We start from the raw sequence: 18,674 nt of genomic DNA on the forward strand, positions 1-18,674 counted from the left end.
TATGGTCTCCCAAGTTAATTTGAAAACAATACTTACATTTATTCTTACTTGTAGGTATTTTTTTAGGGCTGTTTGTTTATCCTTACCACAAAATTAGTACTTAGCAACAGCTTCTACCTGTATTCCTTGGGAACTGGCCAGCAACTTAGTGCTGATTCTGCAGACCTTTGGATCATCTGTAGTGGGTTTAAAAATGTCTTTTGTGATATGTCCGGGTACTAACTGCTCTACCTATGGATGTGAGCATATTTGCAGATACAGTCTTTACAGGTTTAAGGATCTCAGGATAAGATCCTCCTGGATATTGTATGAATCCTAGATCCAATGACTAGTGTCCTTATAGGAAAAGAAGAGATTTGAAACTCACAAGGAGAAAGTCACGTGAAGACAGAGGCAGAGGGTTATGCACATCAAGGAACCCTAAGGTTTATGAGATGCCTCCAGAAGCTTGGAAAGAGGCATGGAATGACCTCGTCTCCCTCAGGCCTCCAGAAGGGATCCGCTCTACTTGATCCCAGGCTTATGGCCTTCTTGATTTTCAGAACTCTGAGAGAAGACATTTCTGTTAAGCTTCCCACCCAGCCTGTACCAGCCTGTAATAATTTGTTACTGCAGACTTAGGAAATGAATATATCATCTATTATTTATCATCTATCTACCGTATTATTTATTTTATAAAAGGAATACAATTCTGAAAAACCACTTATGTACATGCTCACAGATAAAATGTTTTCTGCTCAAATTGATATTAACATCAAGATATCTTCCAAAGTGGTGTGTTCCTAAACTGACTCTAATGAATGGAAGATCACAGATCCTTAATTTGTGGTGACTACTACCTTTTTTGACTTTCAGAGTAAAACAAGAGTACAATTTTTAGTGAACTGTTGAGGAAGAAGAATTTCTAATTGGTATTTGAGGAGATGTTTCCTTTTTAACTCACTGGCTGCAGCTCATTCTCCTTTGTTCTTTTCTTTGTGATTTCTTAACAGAGAACCACAGGGCTTGATTCTCATTCCTGTTCTGAATCTCACTCACTTCCTTGCTGATCTCATCCAGTCTTGGGACTTTAAATACCACCTATATGCTAGATGACTCTCACATTTACAGCTCTCATTAGACCTCGTTAACTCTAGACTCCTCCAACTGTGACTAAGAGAAATATCAAACTTAAGGTGTCCAAAGCTGAATTCCCTTCTGACTCTCAAATCTCTCTGTATTTTTCCCCATCTCAGTTGATGACTGCTCCATCTTTCCAACTCCTAGAGCCAAAATCCTTGATGGCATCTTTGACTCCACATCTTAAATCTTGCACCAAGTTCATCAGCAAATCCTGTCGAATCTCCATTCTAAATACCATTGACCCTTGAACCATAACGGGGTTTAGTAGTGCTGATTCTACACAGTTGAACATCTGAGTATAACATATCCGGTGTTCCTCTGTATTGTGAGGGTCTGAATCTGTGGATCAACCAACCATAGATGATGTACTGCTGTAGTATTTACTATTGAAAAAAAAATCCATTCAAACCTGTTATTCAAGGGTCAACTGTGTATCAGAATCTTAGCATTTCTCAGCATCACCACTGCTTCCATTGGCTAAAGCCACATTATGATAATGATTTAGTTAAACTGGATTCAACCTAAATACAATAGGAAAAGAGTTAAATTTAGTTTTTTAAATAATCTAAATTATTGATACCCATTCAGTGAGGTTTATTATATCCTGTGGCTTGATTCTAACAACAGGAAGGAAAAAATAAGTGCCTAAATTTGCATAAGAACCGTAATACTAAGTTGCACATAAAACAACTAAGTCCATGGGGTTGCAAAGAGGCGGACACAACTGAGCAACTGAACTGAACTGACTGAAGAATCAAATGCATGGGAGAAATGTCCAGAAGCAAACAACATCAGTATTCTAACAAATTATTCTATTGTTAACATACTCTAGCCAACTAAATTCTTTAACATACAAACCAGTATTTTGTAACCATCATTGGATAAATGCATTATAATTTTTTCAACTATTTCTCTTATTGGTGTTTATTCAGATTGCAGTTTTTGTTAAATGCTGCATTAAACATTTATATAAATAAACATTCATATATGTATAGGCTTTTGCACTGTAATGTCTGGTGTATAAATTCCCAGAGCTTTGTTAGATTATGTTCACTTTTGTTATTTATTTTTCACATAAAGGAAAAAGAACTGTACATGGTAAAAAATCCAACATGTGGAAAATATACAATCAGAGTAGTCAACCTCATCCTAAAACCCATGTCTAGTAAGTTGCCTTGCTTTTTCACCATGGTTTTTCTTTTCAGTTAATGATATCCCCTGTAAGTCTTTTTCCACATGAGTAAAAGGGAAAGAGTAAGGCCACTGTTTTAGAGTAACCAAAAGCCTTCAGAAAATTCGCTATATTGAAATCAATATCAATGGATAGGATTGTGCCTAAAATAAAAATGCACTGATCTTGAAACACAGGACCTACTTCTTGCGTATCAATAGGCTACATTTGAGTTTTCTAACAGAAATCCTTAGTGATCAATGCAAAGAAAGGAAAACAATAGAATGGGAAAAACTAGAGATCTCTTCAAGAAAGTTAGAGATACCAAGGGAACATTTCATGCAAGGATGAGCACAAAAAAGGACAAAAATGGTATGGAACTAACAGCGGCAGAAGATAAGAGGTGGCAAGAATACACAGAAGAACTATACAAAAAAATATCTTCATGACCCAGATAACCACAATGGTGTGATGACTCACCTTGACCAGACATCCTAGAATGTAAAGTCAAATGGGCCTTAGGAAGCATCACTACAAACAAAGCTAGTGGAGGTGATGGAATTCCAGTTGAGCTATTTCAAATCCTGAAAGATGATGCCGTGAAAGTGCTGCACTCAATATGTCAGCAAATATGGAAAACTCAGCAGTGGCCATAGGATTGGAAAAAGTCAACTTTCTTTCCAATCCCAAAGAAGGGCAATGCCAAAGAATGTTCAAACCACTGCACAATTGCATTCATCTCACTTGCTAGCAGGAGAAGGCAATTGCACCCCACTCCAGTACTCTTGCCTGGAAAATCCCATGGATGGAGGAGCATGGTAGGCTGCAGTCCATGGGGTTGCGAAGAGTGGGACATGACTGAGCAACTTCACTTTTAACTTTTCACTCATGCATTGGAGAAGGAAATGGCAACCCGCTCCAATATTCTTGCCTGGAGAATCCCAGGGACAGAAAAGCCTAGTGGGCTGCTGTTTATGGGGTCGCACAGGGCCGGACACGACTGAAGCGACTTAGCAGCAGCAGTAGCACATGCTAGCAAGATAATGCTCAAAATTCTCCAAGAGGCTTCAACAGTACGTGAACCGTGGATTTAGAAAAGGCAGAGCAACCAGAGATCAAATTGCCAACATCCGCTGGATCATCGAAAAAGCAAGAGAGTTCCAGAAAAACATCTACTGCTTTATTGACAATGCCAGAGCCTTTGACTGTGTGGATCACAACAAACTGTGGAAAATTCTGAAAGAGATGGGAATACCAGACCGCCTTACCTGCCTCCTGAGAAATCTGTATGCAGGTCAAGACATGGAACAACAGACTGGTTCCAAATCCGGAAAGGAGTACGTCAAGGTTGTATATTGTCACCCTGCTTATTTAACTTCTATGCAGAGTACATCATGCAAAATGCCGAGCTGGATGAAACACAAGCTGGAATCAAGATTGCCGGGAGAAATATCAATAACCTCAGATATGCAGATGACACCACCCTTATGGCAGAAAGTGAAGAAGAACTAAAGAGCCTCTTGATAAAAGTGAAAGAGGAGAGTGAAAAAATAGGCTTAAAACTCAACATTCAGAAAACGAAGATCATGACATCTGATCCCATCACTTCATGGCAAATAGATGGGGAAACAATGGAAACAGTGGCTGACTTTATTTTCTTGGGCTCCAAAATCACTGCAGATGGTGGCTGCAGCCATGAAATTGGAAGGTGCTTGCTCCTTGGAAGAAAAGTTATGACCAACCCGACAGCATATTAAAAAGCAGAGACATTACTTTGTCAACAAAGGTCCGTCTAGTCAAAGCTATGGTTTTTCCAGTGGTCATGTATGGATGTGAGAGTTGGACTATAAAGAAAGCTAAGTGCCAAAGAATTAATGCTTTTGAGCTGTGGTGTTGGAGAAGACTCTTGAGAGTCCTTTGGACAGCAAGGAGACCCAACTAGTCCATCCTAAAGGAAATCAATCCTGAGTATTCATTGGAAGGACTGATGTTGAAGCTGAAGCTCCAATACTTTGGCCACCTGATGCGGAGAGCTGACTCTTTGGAAAAGACCCTGATGCTGGGAAAGATCCAAGGCCGGGGATGACAGAGAATGAGATGGTTGGATGGCATCACCAACTCAATGGACGTGAGGTTGAGTGAGCCCCGGGAGTTGGTGATGGACAAGGTAACATGGTGTGCTGCATTCCATGGGATTGCAAAGCATTGGACACGACTAAATGACTGAACTGAACTGAACTGAAACAAAGAAGAAAGCTCATTAGAATCGGCATTCCCTAAGAGCTTGTCCTTCGGAGAAGGCAATGGCACCCCACTCCAGTACTCTTGCTTAGAAAATCCCATGGACGGAGGAGCCTGTTAGGCTGCAATCCATGGGGTCCCTAAGAGTCGGACACGACTGAGTGACTTCACTTTCACTTTCACTTTCATGCATTGGAGAAGGAAATGGCAACCCACTCCAGTGTTCTTGCCTGGAGAATCCCAGGGACGGGGGAGCCTGGTGGGCTGCCGTCTATGGGGTCGCACAGAGTCGGACACGACTGAAGTGACTTAGCATAGCGTAAGAGCTTGTCCTTATCATGTTTGTATGTAATCCTGAACCTCAGCACATTGCTTTGATTTGTATAAATAGCTGATGAACAGGGCTAGTCGTCCTTGGTTGCTTTCAATGCCAGAGGATTTTTATCTCAGATTTTAGTACCACTCAGGGATGAAGTCGGAGAAGGCAATGGCACCCCACTCCAGTACTCTTGCCTGGAAAATCCGATGGACGGCGGAGCCTGATGGGCTGCCATCTATGGGGTCGCACAGAGTCAGACACGACTGAAGCGACTTAGCAGCAGCAGCAGCAGCAGCAGGGATGAAGTGCTCAGTCCTGTCAAACCAAAAGCTGATGTGAGAGAACATGAATGAATTTCTCAAATATTAACTTCCCCTAGAATATGTTCATTTTAAGACCTATCTCAATAATTGTAAGGTTTTTGTTCCCAGCTCATGCGGACTCTAGACATACATATTATGCAAGAGGTGAAAAACATCTCTATTCAGTAGAAAGAAAATCACTGGTGTGTTTTATGTGATATACACCACCCATGGAGAAGCAGGGAGCTTACTGCATTTTCTTCCTTGCTGTTTGCAGCTGCTTCTGATCCTCTGCCCCTGTCCTCAAAGCTCCCAGATCCTGCACCATGACTATAGGCAGGCTGAGCACGTTGAAGCTAATCTGGGCAAAAGATAATCCACTAGAGGAGGAGCCATGAAACCTCATGTGAAATAGGCTTTTTCCTCCTTAAAGACTTCAAAGGGAAAAGACTTCAAAAAAAATGTGGCCATTTATTAACCTCCTTCCAGGGGAAGTAGTGTCATATATTATTATACTTGTGTGTACAGGACTCTGGAATAGAAGGAGTGATTCCAAGTGTCACGGCTTGTGAGTCACTGGGATTCTGCCAGGGAATGATCGCTAAATTCTAGGGTCTTGGGAGGAATGGAAAAAGGTAAATAAAAAAGGCAAGGTGTGCTCTGTGCAGTTTTGTAAAACAGTTAAAATGTAATGAGGAACAGAAGACTGATAATCAAGACAGAACCAGTATATAATCCAGCAATCCCACTTCTAGATATACACACACATACACACACAAAAAGGAAAACAGGATATTGAAAAATTATCTTTATGCCTGTGTTTATTGCATCATTCACAATAGCCAAGGTAGGGAAACTACCTAAGTGTCCCTCAGTGGATGAATGGACAAAGATGTTGCATATGTATGTAATCAAATATTATTTAACCATAGGAAAGAAGGAAGGTCTGCCATTTGTGACAACACAGCTGACCCCTGACAGCATTATGCTCAGTGAAATAAGTCAGCAGAGAAAGACAAACAACTGTGGTACTAATCTGTGGAATCTAATGAAGCCAAACTCCTAGTAACAGAAGTCGAATGGTGGTTACCAGGGGTAGGGGCAAGGGGAGCTGGGGAGAATGTTTAAAGATATAAACTTAAAATGAGAAGGTAAATAGATACATTCTGGACATCTAATTCACAGCATAATGATTACAGTCAGCAATACTCTAAGTTGCTGATAAATGAAATCTTAACTCTTCTCACCACAAAAATAATTATGTGACATGATAGAGATTTAGTTAATGCTCTAATGATAATTATATAGTAATATATAAATGTGTTAAATCAGCATATGGTACACCTTCAACTTACACAATGTTATGTATCAATTGTAACTTGATTTAAAAAAAAAAAAAAAATGACATCCTGTCTGGATCAGCTGCTCAAAATGACAAGAACTGAGACTGGGAGAGCTGATTCTGCCAAGCACCAAAATGAAGGGCTATAATGACTGGTGGGCATACAAGTGAGATTCCACTGGGGCATCTCCAAAATGAGAAGGGAAGTCCCCCAGGCTTTGTTCATGGTTTTCCTCTACTGCATGGAATGCACTGTGCCTCCCTGTGATCCTAACTCATCTTCCAGTGAAAGTGAAACTGTTGGTTGCTCAGCCATGTCCGACTCTTCGTGACCCCATGGACTGTAGCCCTCCAGGCTTCCCTGTCCATGGTATTCTCCAGACAAGAATACTGGAGTGGGTTCCCATTCCCTTCTCCAGGGGATCTTCCCAACCCAGGGATCAAACCCGAGTCTCCCACATTGCAGGCAGATTCTTTACCATCTGAGCCACCAGGGAAGCCCTCATCCTCCAGCTGTTGTTGTTCAGTCACTAAGTCATGTCCGACCCTTTACGATCCCATGGACTGCAGACAGAGAAGCCAGGCTTTTCTGTCCTTCACTATCTCCCAGAGTTTGCTCAAACTCATGTCCATCGAGTCAGTGATGCCATCCAGCTATCTCATCCTCTGTCATCCCTTCTCCTCCTGCCTTCAATCTTTCCCAGCATCACGGTCTTTTCTAATGAGTCAGCTCTTCACATCAGGTGGCCAAAGTATTGGAGCTTCAGCTTCAGCATCAGTCCTTCCAATGAGTATTCAGGACTGATTTCCTTTAGGATTGACTGGTTGGATCTCCTTGCTGTCCAAGGGACTCTCAAGAGTCTTCTCCAACACCATGGTTTGAAAGCATCACTTCTTTGGTGCTCAGCCTTCTTTATAGTGGTGCAACTTTCTCAACTGTACATGACTACTGGAAAAACTATAGCTTTGACTATATGGACCTTTGTCGGCAAAGTGATGTCTCTGTGTTTTAATACAGTTTATGTTCGGCATAGCTTTCCTTCTAAGGAACAAGCGTCTTTTAATTTCATGGCTGCAGTCACCATCTGCAGTGATTTTGGAGCCCAATTAAATAATGTCTGTCACTGTTTCCATTTTTTACCCTTCTATTTGCTGTGAAGTGATGGGACTACCTTACCTACCTCCTGAGAAACCTGTATGCAGGTCAAGAAGCAATAGTTAGAACGATTGTTCTAACTATCCATTGTTCCATGGACTGGTTCAAAATTGGAAAAGGAGTACGTCAAGGCTGTATGTTGTCACCCTGCTTATTTAACTTACACGCAGGTTACATCATGTGAAATACCAGCTGGATGAAGCACAAGCTTGAATCAAGATTAACGGGAGAAATATCAATAACCTCAGATACGCAGATGACACCACCCTTATGGCAGAGAGTAAAGAGGAACTAAAGAGCCTCTTGATGAGGGTGAAAGAGGAGAGTGAAAGAGCTAGCTTAAAATTCAACATTCAAAAAATGAAGATCCTCCTCAAGGTCTGCACTTAAATGTCATTTCCTCAAGGAATTCTTCCCTGGCATCCCAGATTTTACCTCCAATTCCATGGTAAATTTCCATTGTGTATTGTATTTCTTTTGTATAACTATTTTAGTGTCTGCCTCATCACACGCTAAGCCCTGAAGCAGGGACTGGGCCTGATTTTTGCCGATGCCTGGCACTTAGGAACTTAACAAAATATTGCATGGATGAATGAAGGTGAGGTCCAAATCAGAGTATTATGGTATTACAATTTTTTAAATTTTGTCCCTGGTGCTGATGTAGCTTGATCCAGAACTGCCAGCCTCCCCAGAGCCATGATTATAGGGTCCCTAGTGAGTCCAAGTATCCACTAACTTGAACCCCTCTCTACCTCAGTTTCATAAAGAATGGTCCTTGCAAAAGCAGTAGCCAGACTGCACAGGTGTCTTCCAATCAACAAGCAGGATTAAATGGACTTGTAAAGTGTAGTAATTTGCCAGGGTTGCCATAACAAAAATACCACAGGCCGGGCGACATCACATCAGAAACTTTCTCAGTTCTGAGGCTGCAAGTTCAAGATCAAGGTATGTTTCATCTGAGGCCACTCTCCTCTGCTGGCTGGTGGCCACCATCTCACTGTGTGCTCACACCTACTTTGTCCCAGAGTCCTTGTATGTTCTAATCTTTTTCAGATAGGATTAAGGGCTCGCCCTGATGGCCTCATTTTCACCTAAGTGAAAGTGTTAGTCACTCAGTCATTTCTGACTTTTTGCAGTCCCATGGACGGTAGCCCACCAGGCTCCTCTGTCCACGGAATTCTCCAGACAAGCATACTGGAGTGGGTTGCCATTTCCTACTACAGGGGATCTTCCTGACCCAGGGATCAAACAGGGCCTCCTGCATTGTGGGCAGATCCTTTATCTTCTGAGCCACCTGGGAAGCTCGGTTACCTAATTAATTAACTCTTTAATAAAGCCCCTTCTCCAAATGGGCTTCCCCCGTGGCTCAGATAGTAAAGATCTGCTTGCAATGTGGGAGAATCCTGCAATGCAGGAGACCTGGGTTCGATCCCTGGGTCAGGAAGATCCCCTGGAGGAGGGCATAGAAACCCACTCCAGGATTCTTGCCTGGAGAATCCCATGGATAGAGGAGCCTCATGGATTACAGTCCGTGGAGTTACAAAGAGTCAGACACAACAAAGCAATGAACACTTTCACTTTTCACTTCTCTCCAAATACAGTCACACTCTGAAATACTGGCAGGTGAGGGCTTCAACATATAATTTTTGGGTGGATGGCACAATTCAATGCATGTCAAAAAGGAAAACACAGGCAGCCTTGCTCCTAAGGACTGGATCACAGTGGGAAAGCTTACAGTTTTCAGGAAATGAGAGCCTACTGGGGTCCAGCCCCAGTTGGATCCAGGGATTCCCTCCAGATGACAGCGTTGGCGAAAAGGGATAGCGTCAGTGGAGAGAATCAAAGGCCTAATTATAATTGATTTACGTGGGAAATTAATATACCCCCACGCTCCAATTACGTTGGCCAGAAGAAAGAGTAGAGACAAAAGGAAAGAAAAGGAGACGAGAAAGAACAACACGGGGAGACTGAGCTTAGTGAGCAGGGTCCGTAGCTTTATTTCCAGCAGGGGCTTTTATACCCAAAGTTGTACATAGAAGATAATAGGGGATGTAAAGTCATGCAAGGTCAGCAGACCTTGAAACCAGGCTTTTCTTCAGATACAAAGGTTTTATGATTTACATCATCTTCTGGTCAGGAGACCTGCTAACATTTTTATTCTGATAAGAATTAGTCAACCAGAAAAACTTATTTTCTCCAAAGGTGACTTTAGAGTTTAGTACCACTCCCCAAAAGCACTAGGCAGAGTTGCATTCCTATGGGGCAAGGGTGCAGTGGGGGTAATAAGGGAAGAATTTATTAGCTTAGGGGTCCAAGGTTATTATTAACATTAAAGCTTCTACTTATATTTCTTATATATCAACTATATTAATCAATACACTCTCAGGGACACAGAGGGTGGGAAATATGGAAACTTGGCAGCAGGCATTAATTCCACAAAGAAATCTTCTATCAGTTCTGTTTTAACAATTTCCCGAGAGGCTCTGCATTGTTAAAGTAACTGAGTCTCCTTGTGCCTCATATGGTTGGGAGACTACAAACAATCACATACATGGCTGTAGGAGTCTGGAAACCTGTTAGGCAGGTTAGAAGGCTTTCTGAGGGAAACACAATTGGAACACACCTTATTATACCCTGGAGACTTAGTAACTAGAGCTCTAAGTTGCTTTTCTTACAGATAAGAGTGGTTGGGGATAGCCCCTTGTGACTGGCAAAGGAGTTGGTGAAAGTCATGAAGCAGTAAAACAGACAGGCTCAGGTTTTGGGGTAGATGCTCAGGCAGGCCCAGAGAGGCACCCCTCGAGTTCTGGCTTGCCTTGCCCACCAGATCCCTCCCACATGAACTTGTCATGGGGTGGGGACTCCCGTGCTGGCTCCCAGCAAGAGCCAAGAATTCTAGGGCTTTAATGAAGGTTAACAACAGGTACCAAGTACATCATCAAGGAGTGAACTTGATACCAAAAAATTCACTACAAATGCTGCTGTGGTGAAATACTTATGGAGTTGGAAACTAAATATCTATTATATACTTTATAATGAATATAAAATGGTCCATGACCGTAACTTGGAAAAAACATGTTTTCACTGTGCAAAATTAACACCTTCCTAGAAGAAGAGATCATGGCAATATTAGGAGCATAGGAGCTTCCTAAGAATTCACTAACAACAGAAGAAAATTGAAAAAAAAATCAATGATTCACATTTTCATCACAATAAGAGTGTAAAGCACATTTGGATAGGGAGTTCTCAAATTTTGGTCTGGGCACTATTTGATAACTGTGACTTTATATAATTTACTCCTTAAGAATTTCCTCAAGTACAAAATAACATGATTACATGTTAAGATCAGATAACATTGTATCTAAAGTCCATTCCTGCTCTAACATTGTAGCAATTTCTTTGTTAGAATCAGTTGTCTATCCCACTTTATATAGAACTCAACAGGTTTATAGCACTGGTTAGCTGCTGTGGTTTGGCAACCTAATAGCTAATCCATAATAGATTAATCAGAACTAAAACATTTAAATGGTAGAAACAAGTTTCTGACAACACTATTATTTTTCTGTTTGACTCAACTAAAGTACTAATGACATCAACACAAACTAATGCATTAAAGACAACAGCTTTCCGTCTACTAAAGGATATAACCTTTAACGCATTATCCCAGATTTCCTTCATTTCCTATCATTCCATTTATGCTTAAACTGATTTTTTTTTAACATATACATGTATCCTTTTTTAAATTCTTATCGCAATTAGGTTGTTATGTAATGTTGAGCAGAGTTCCCTGTGCTATAAAATAGGTCCTTGCCGGTTATCCATTTTAAATATAGCACTGTGTACATGTATATCTCAAACTCCCTAACTATCCCCTCCCTTCAACCTTCCCACCCCCTACCCCCACACCGTCCTACAACCATAAATTTGTTTTCTAAGTCTGTGAGTCTGTTTCTGTTAAACTGATTTTTTGAAATAAAAAATTATTTGTCCAAATTAAATACTTCTGTTTATAGCTATTAAACTGTCCTCATGTCTTATTACTTTTGTACAAATACAGATGATAAAAAATTTTATAAGAATTTTATAATAATGAGACTTTTTTGCATTTGTTTCAAAATAGGTATTTATTATTAAAAAATTAAACAAACTGGCTTATTACTCACAAATTATCATGAAAAACTTTAAACAATTTGTCTCCCCTCTCCAAGAAAGCATGTTTTGTCTTTATAATCTTTACTGGCAGACATTTTGACAGTATAGAAAAAAAAAACACAAATATTCCAGGTCACTTTGTTAGAATTTATGACATAGCAGAATACAGAATCTCTATGGTGAATCATAAAAAAAAGCCCACATTTTTTTCCTTCACATTCAAGTGTTTTTTGAAGTTATATAAACAGTGAAGATTACAAAATAAATAGTAAACGAACACCTGTGTAATTTCAATTTTTCAATGCAAGAAATTATTATACATTTTTTTTTTCATTTTGTCTCAGGCTTTCCATAACACTTTTAAGAGCAAAGCTGAAAAGTTTCCAGTTACCGGAAGCCTCAAAACCTATTGTATATTGAAAAACCTGTAAAAGCAGCATCATTTAAATAGTGGTTAACTCACAAAGTAGGGCAACCATAACCAACCTCACGGCTACTCAGGCATCTCAGTCACCAGCTTCAGATACAAGGTAGAACCCTGGTGGAGACTCTGACAGTTGTTAGAAGGCCATGAGGAGCAAGGATGCAGCCCTGGGCGTCTGGGTGCTTTCTTGTGATGCAACAAAGTCGGAACTGAAGGGACTCGTCTCACAGAATCCAGGGGCCTCACTGAAAGCAGCTTTATTCAACACCTAAATCCCTTCTCTCTCATCAATTTACAACACAGATAGGACAAAGACTTCATACTGATATTTTTGAAGTTGTACCAATGCTCTAACAACTTAATTTAGCAGAAAGAACTACAAAATGCAAATATTTTAAAGGTTTCCTTATAAATGGGACTATAGATGAAGCTAGGGGCCAATTTATCTCCCCCAAATAAAATAATTTATATGTCATTGAATGCAGTTTAAATTAGAAATCAGCTGTCAAAACTATGTTAAAAGGTTTTGAAAGGAAAAAAGTCATTTTTTTATCTGGAATATAAATAAGTCATCCATATAAGAACTTCATTATCTATATAAATTGACCTCTTTTCAAATAATTGAAATATTTCAGCTATTTAAATTACTATTTTAAGCACTAAAAGGCAAAGATGAGGGGTACCAACTGAACTATATATACACTTAAAAATGATCAATAGGGTAAATATGTATTTTATCATGAAGATAAACAAAAGGGTAATTTTTGATAATATATGATATTTATGTGCAACTAAGTAATCAGATTGCTTGTAGTCAGAAAATAAGTTAGTTTTCCCCACTTTGTACTCTGAAGTTCAAAGGTGCAATACCAAATCTCCAAAACTACAAACACAGTGGCAAATAAAAATTTATTTAAATAAAACCGCCCTCTGTGCCCTGGTCCCCAAGTTTAGACAGACTTAAGTGAGAGAATTGTTCAAGGAGTTCCAAAAATAAAAAATAAAGAAGGCAAAAAAACCCACCATGGCTTTACAGAACAACAATTTTTAATTTTTTTTAAGTGTATACTTAACGGAGTAAGTTGACACATAACTTATAAACCAAAAATGTAATTTCTTAAAAATTTGGTAATAAAGAAAAACCTCCTTACCACCAACATTATGACCACCTTTCTCACTCTGACTTAGAATTACTGTCATCTCCCAGGCATGCCCTTACCCTCTTTCAATAAAGAGACCACAGTACTGTACAAAGCACAGATGCAGAGCCGGTTTCTTAGCACACTTGCCCCAGAGACTGCTGAAGCAACCAGGCAGCAACACCGAACCTGAAAAGGTACCTGGGTTGTACTTCTAGATTGCCCTGACCAAGCGTTCTGGCATCTACAGAAGCAGGGGCGTTCTCTCTCCTGCTGGCTGCTCCTTCTGGAAGAGCCCTTCAATCTGGGCTAATCGGCTGAAGAGTCGCTCTCGCAGTGGAGGGATGTGGTAGCTGGGGTCCAGAATGTTCGTTACTCTGCGCTCACGCTCTCGCTTCCATAACTTGTACGGGTGGGGAGGGAAAAATGGCCGCCCTCTTTCTCTTCGAATCTGTAGCGTAATTCCACTTACAGCCAGCATCCCCCATACTGCCAGGACAATAAAGTCTACAGAACAGTAGAAAAGCACAGTTTGAACTCTTGTATTTTAAAACCAAGCACAGATGTTAAGACATTTTATAGCTTCAATCTGTATCGTCTTTTCACAGTTAATACTACACTTAATGGTGAGGATGTCCAAATATATGTGTATTTCCTCACTTACAAGCCAGGGAATAAGCAAGGAAACTATAGTCTTACATTTCAAGATAGGAATTTCCTATTACAGGCATTGGAAAGTCCAGAGTTATAAAGGAATCAGTTGTTTGGAGCCTTGGCATTCCAGTATTTTATGACTACAGGCATAGTGTTCAAAGGCAGAGTTGTTTGTTGTGTTTTTCCAGAGTGGAGAGGAAAGGCAGTGATCTCACAGACATACAACATGGAACATCAGAGACCACCATGCTCTTCTTTTCCCATTCCATCCTGTATGGGACCCCACCCCACTCATATAGAGTAGATATAGAAATGCATGAAGAGATTCAACAAATTGTACTGAGCTTCCAGTAAAAGGTTTGGCCAAATACTGAAACTTCCATGACACGTGGATTTCAAGGTCTCTACCATCAACCTCTTAAACAATGAGGGCAGGTTCAGGATAGCAGAGGGAAAAAGCTGACCTTAAATATTCAAAACAATTGCAATCATGCTTCTATACCTTCGATTCTAAGTCTTGCTTTACCATCCTCCCTATTTTAACATTCTGAAACCAACATATCTTGCAATCTTTGTGAACATTTGATTTAGTAGCCATTTTTTTCCTTCAAAAACTTAATGGAAAATCTTTAATGGGTCAACTCTTACAATTGAGGAAAAACACAACTACTGACTGAAAACCACTTTCTCTTTTTATTAGCAAATTATGTGCTTCTTTGTAGGAAGGAAACAAGGGAATAACTAAAAAAATCAGGTTGTCCTTCTCACCCCTCACCCTACTACCCTCAATTCATAAGGTGCCAAACAGCTTTATTCTCAGCATTTTTCTGACAAACGGGAATGACTAGATAAACCTTAGTAATCCTGGTTTAGAAATTTCTTAATAAGTTCATTTAATAGATTTTCAGAAGTATGAATTTCAGCCACCTTACAAATTTAAATTCTTCGCTCCTATGATCATAAGTAATCATTAACATAGGGCTCTAATACCATCTGGATAGTGTGAATTTCCTCCTTATGTCCCGTTAACCTTCTTTCAATCTGGTTATAAGAGCTCTTGTTAGCACAGGTAAGCCAATATTCCCTACCTGACCATCACTTGGTTCTTGGATTTAGAGTCTTACCATTCGTTTGAAAAGGCACATTCACAAAAGCTCTGCGGAAATCCACATGGAGTGCTCTCCTGAGTATGTTCAAAGTGATGTAAGAAAGGCTTGTGTACAGGTAACTGTCCACGGCCAAGACCACCGAATAGGAGCCAATGAATCCACAGCTCAGTATGTTCAGCTGTGGAAAAGCAGAAGTGTTCAGGCATCACCTCTGGTAGGACAATAATAGTTTTTATAGCTTTCATCACTGGCCTCAACCCTGAGGAGCAGGGAATCACTCCTGCTCCTTCAGGGCATATGAAAATGGACCAAATCTTAGAACTGAATAAAGGTTACCTGAAAAGATAAACTGGGGGCTTTCTTGGTGGCTTGGTGATAAAGAATCCACTTGCCAATGCAGGAGACACAGGTTCAATCCCAGATTTGAGACGATCCAGTATACCTTGGAGCAACCAAGCCTGTGCACCATAACTATGGAGTCTGTGCTCTAGAGTCTGGGAACCTCAACTACAGAGCCACATGCCACATCTACTGAAGCCCGAGTGTCTGAGAGCCTGTGCTCAGCAACAAGAGTAGCCCCCGCAGTGAGAAGCCTGCACACTGCAACAAGTCCCCGCTCACCGCAACTAGAGAAAGCCCACTTGCAGCAATGAAGACCCAGTGCTTTTTAAAATTTATTTTGGCTGGAAAATAAATAAATAAAATTATGAAAAAAAGAAGATAAACTGAAAAAAACTTTCAACATCTATGGTTCATAAAACACAGTTTCCCTCATCATAGAAAAGGTCTTCCCGCTAAAATAGCTTCAATGATAAATTCTAAGTAGATGAAGAATCTCCTGGAGAGACAGCAGAAATGTACAATCCATCAGGTGGCTGCATCACCGTACCTTCTCTGCTCCTGCTGTTAGAAGTGTGATGACCTGCACCACTTACTGGAAAAAAATAATGTGATCATTGTAACAAGAACTTCTCTTGCTTTCACAGTAACAAGGCTATTCAAAATCAATCCTCTGATACAGACAGACAGCTCTCTCTAGTGAACAGAAATGCAAAATGATGCAATAAGTGAACAAAGGAAGGCTCAGGAAAATAGGGTGAATATCCTGACCTGATGAAACACTTACTATTCTTAAGCAGCCCATGAAAACCACTGGAATGAAAATGGCTATACAAGAGAAGGTCACCCAGAATACTGCGTCAACACGGAAAATCTTTAGGTTTCCTGGAAAAGCAGAAAGAAATCAGGAGTAAACAACAGGTTCGCCAAGTGAAATTTCATTTTCTCAACATATGAACACAGATATACCCTGAAGGTTTAAAGTAACAAACAGGCACTATGAAATGAATTGATTTCTTTTCACTTAACTATCAATACAATCCTCTTTGAAGGATGTGTCCTAAGAAAGTAGAGGGGTAGGAGGAAAAATCAAGCAGGTTATGCTCTGCATTTATTACAGGATAACTTAGAAGAGGCTGGACTAGCCCAAGCTCGATCATTCACCAGCTGTGATGCTGGGCCTGTTTCCTGATCCTTAAAATGAAAAGGTTGAACCACTTTATCTCCAAGCTTCAAATCATCCCTTCTAGCTATAAATTTATATAATTCCCTGATTTTGTACTGTGAAGTAAAAAATATAAGTGGCATTCAGAGTGATCATCAGTCAGTTCAGTTCAGTCGCTCAATCGTGTCTTGATATATGAAATCCCATATAAGGAGCAGACTCTGTTTAGTAGATTTTGACCATCAATGCATTTCCTGTTTATCCACTGTACACTGGAAGATATGATTTTTTCTCGGGCATCAGGAAAGATGTGAGCTAATCATTTAGCTAAGACGTGAGCTAATCCATCCTACTAAAAACCCTTCTCTAAAGTGCAGTGCACCTTGGGGTGACCCAGGACGGATCTATTAGAACTCCTATTATAAATTATGTTTAAATAACAAAAATGTAAATCTGACAATTATTTAATACTGACACTAGCACCATCCCTCAGTCCAACTGGAGATGTCCCTGTATCTTGAGACCCATGTGTCCTGAAAGAGTTGGAGGTCCATAGTGAAGGGCTCTGACCTGGAGACCCCATGTTCTCAGAAAGCAAACTGCAACATGCTTCAGTGAGGTGAATGGATGGATCGTATCTCCAGTTCACCTATGCTATCCTTCACAACATGCACATGTGACTTAAAAAAAGGAATACAAGAGATTAACAATAGTAGTTATGATGCCAGGCATGAGAAGACTGACCCATTCAGAGGACACATAATAAAGTGAAAACAGTAATTTCATTAAATCTAGAAGTCAACCAAATCTTTTCCAAATTTTAGTGCTTAGAAATATGAGTTTGCACCCACTCTAATTAAGGTCACACTTACCCTAAATGTCCTTGAGGGATGAGATAGTTCATACATTAACTACTAAAAATAAGATGGTTCAACACATTAACTACAAAAGACTCTAATCCACCATCCCTCCATCTTCTAAACGTTAACAAAAAGGAAGCTTATTAAATAGTATTTGGGTTGGCGCTTCTAGAGTAGAGCTCTGAATGTACATTTTCAATAAACATCCCTGAGAGTCTGTGATTTAGCCAAATCTAAACAATGCTACTTTGCAGGTAGATAAAGAGCTACCTGTAAGGGGGCCTGGAATGAACTTGGCTATAGGTTTGCTAAAATCAGAGCAAAGGGCCTTGGAATTGTCAGTAAACACACAGGTCACCAATTCTTTCTGATTTAAAAAATTTTTAATATAAGAACTAAACATTATCCGAAGTAGAAAATAGCCTAATAGAGTACTTCTGGCCATAGATACCCTCTTATAAAATTTTATTTTTTCTTGAAATATAATTAATTAATAATGTCATGTTAGCTTCTGGGGTACAGCAAACTGATTTGGCTATACCACCCACCCACTCTCACTCACTCTCACACACACACACACACACACGTTTCTTTTTTGAAGTATCTTCCATTATAGGTTATTACAAAATACTGAATATAGTTCCCTGTGCTATACAGTAAGGCCTTGTTATTTATCTATTTTATGCATAGTGTGTGTGTGCTCAGTTGTGCCTGACTTTCGTGACCCTATCAACTGCAGCCCACCAGGCTCCTCTGTCCGTGGGATTCTCCAGGCAGGAATATCGGAGTGGGTTGCCATTTCCTTCTCCAGGGGATCTTCCTGACCCAGGCATTGAACCGACGTCTTTTGTCTCTCCTGCACTGGCAGGAGGATTTTTTACCACTGAAGAAATGTAAGTTATCATACAACTACAAAGTGAAGGGGAGCAGAACAGACACCCCAAAATGGGTCCCTTTGGCATGTGGATTATTTTGAGCTGAAGGCAATCAAGACCCAGCAGATTCGGGGGAAACTTTTCTCTCCCTTTACTGCCTAAAAGAATTTAGATCACAAGCCTGGCCCAGAATGAAAGCAATTACCAGAGACAGCTTTACATCTGCAATGGCAGACATCTGATTACCAAACACCTGCCCTTCTTACATTCCTGTGAAGTGCCCTCCACCTCTCGGAAGCCTCAG

General features: G+C 40.2%; 1 protein-coding gene across 1 annotated transcript in view; it reads right to left on the minus strand.

Moving 5' to 3' along the window:
- Nucleotides 1-9,626: 9,626 nt before the first annotated feature.
- The window catches only part of TM7SF3 (transmembrane 7 superfamily member 3), a 41,968-nt gene continuing 32,920 nt past the window's right edge, over nucleotides 9,627-18,674 (minus strand). Inside the window, exons 10-12 of the mRNA XM_027541582.1 lie at nucleotides 16,258-16,355; nucleotides 15,147-15,309; nucleotides 9,627-13,875 (exon numbers count right to left, since the gene is read on the minus strand). Of these exons, the coding sequence (XP_027397383.1) occupies nucleotides 13,613-13,875; nucleotides 15,147-15,309; nucleotides 16,258-16,355 (524 nt within the window). The 3' untranslated portion in view covers nucleotides 9,627-13,612. The remainder of the gene's footprint in view (nucleotides 13,876-15,146; nucleotides 15,310-16,257; nucleotides 16,356-18,674) is intronic.

Source organism: Bos indicus x Bos taurus, chromosome 5 (genome assembly GCF_003369695.1).
Source record: "Bos indicus x Bos taurus breed Angus x Brahman F1 hybrid chromosome 5, Bos_hybrid_MaternalHap_v2.0, whole genome shotgun sequence".
Classification (NCBI taxonomy): Eukaryota; Metazoa; Chordata; class Mammalia; order Artiodactyla; family Bovidae; genus Bos; species Bos indicus x Bos taurus.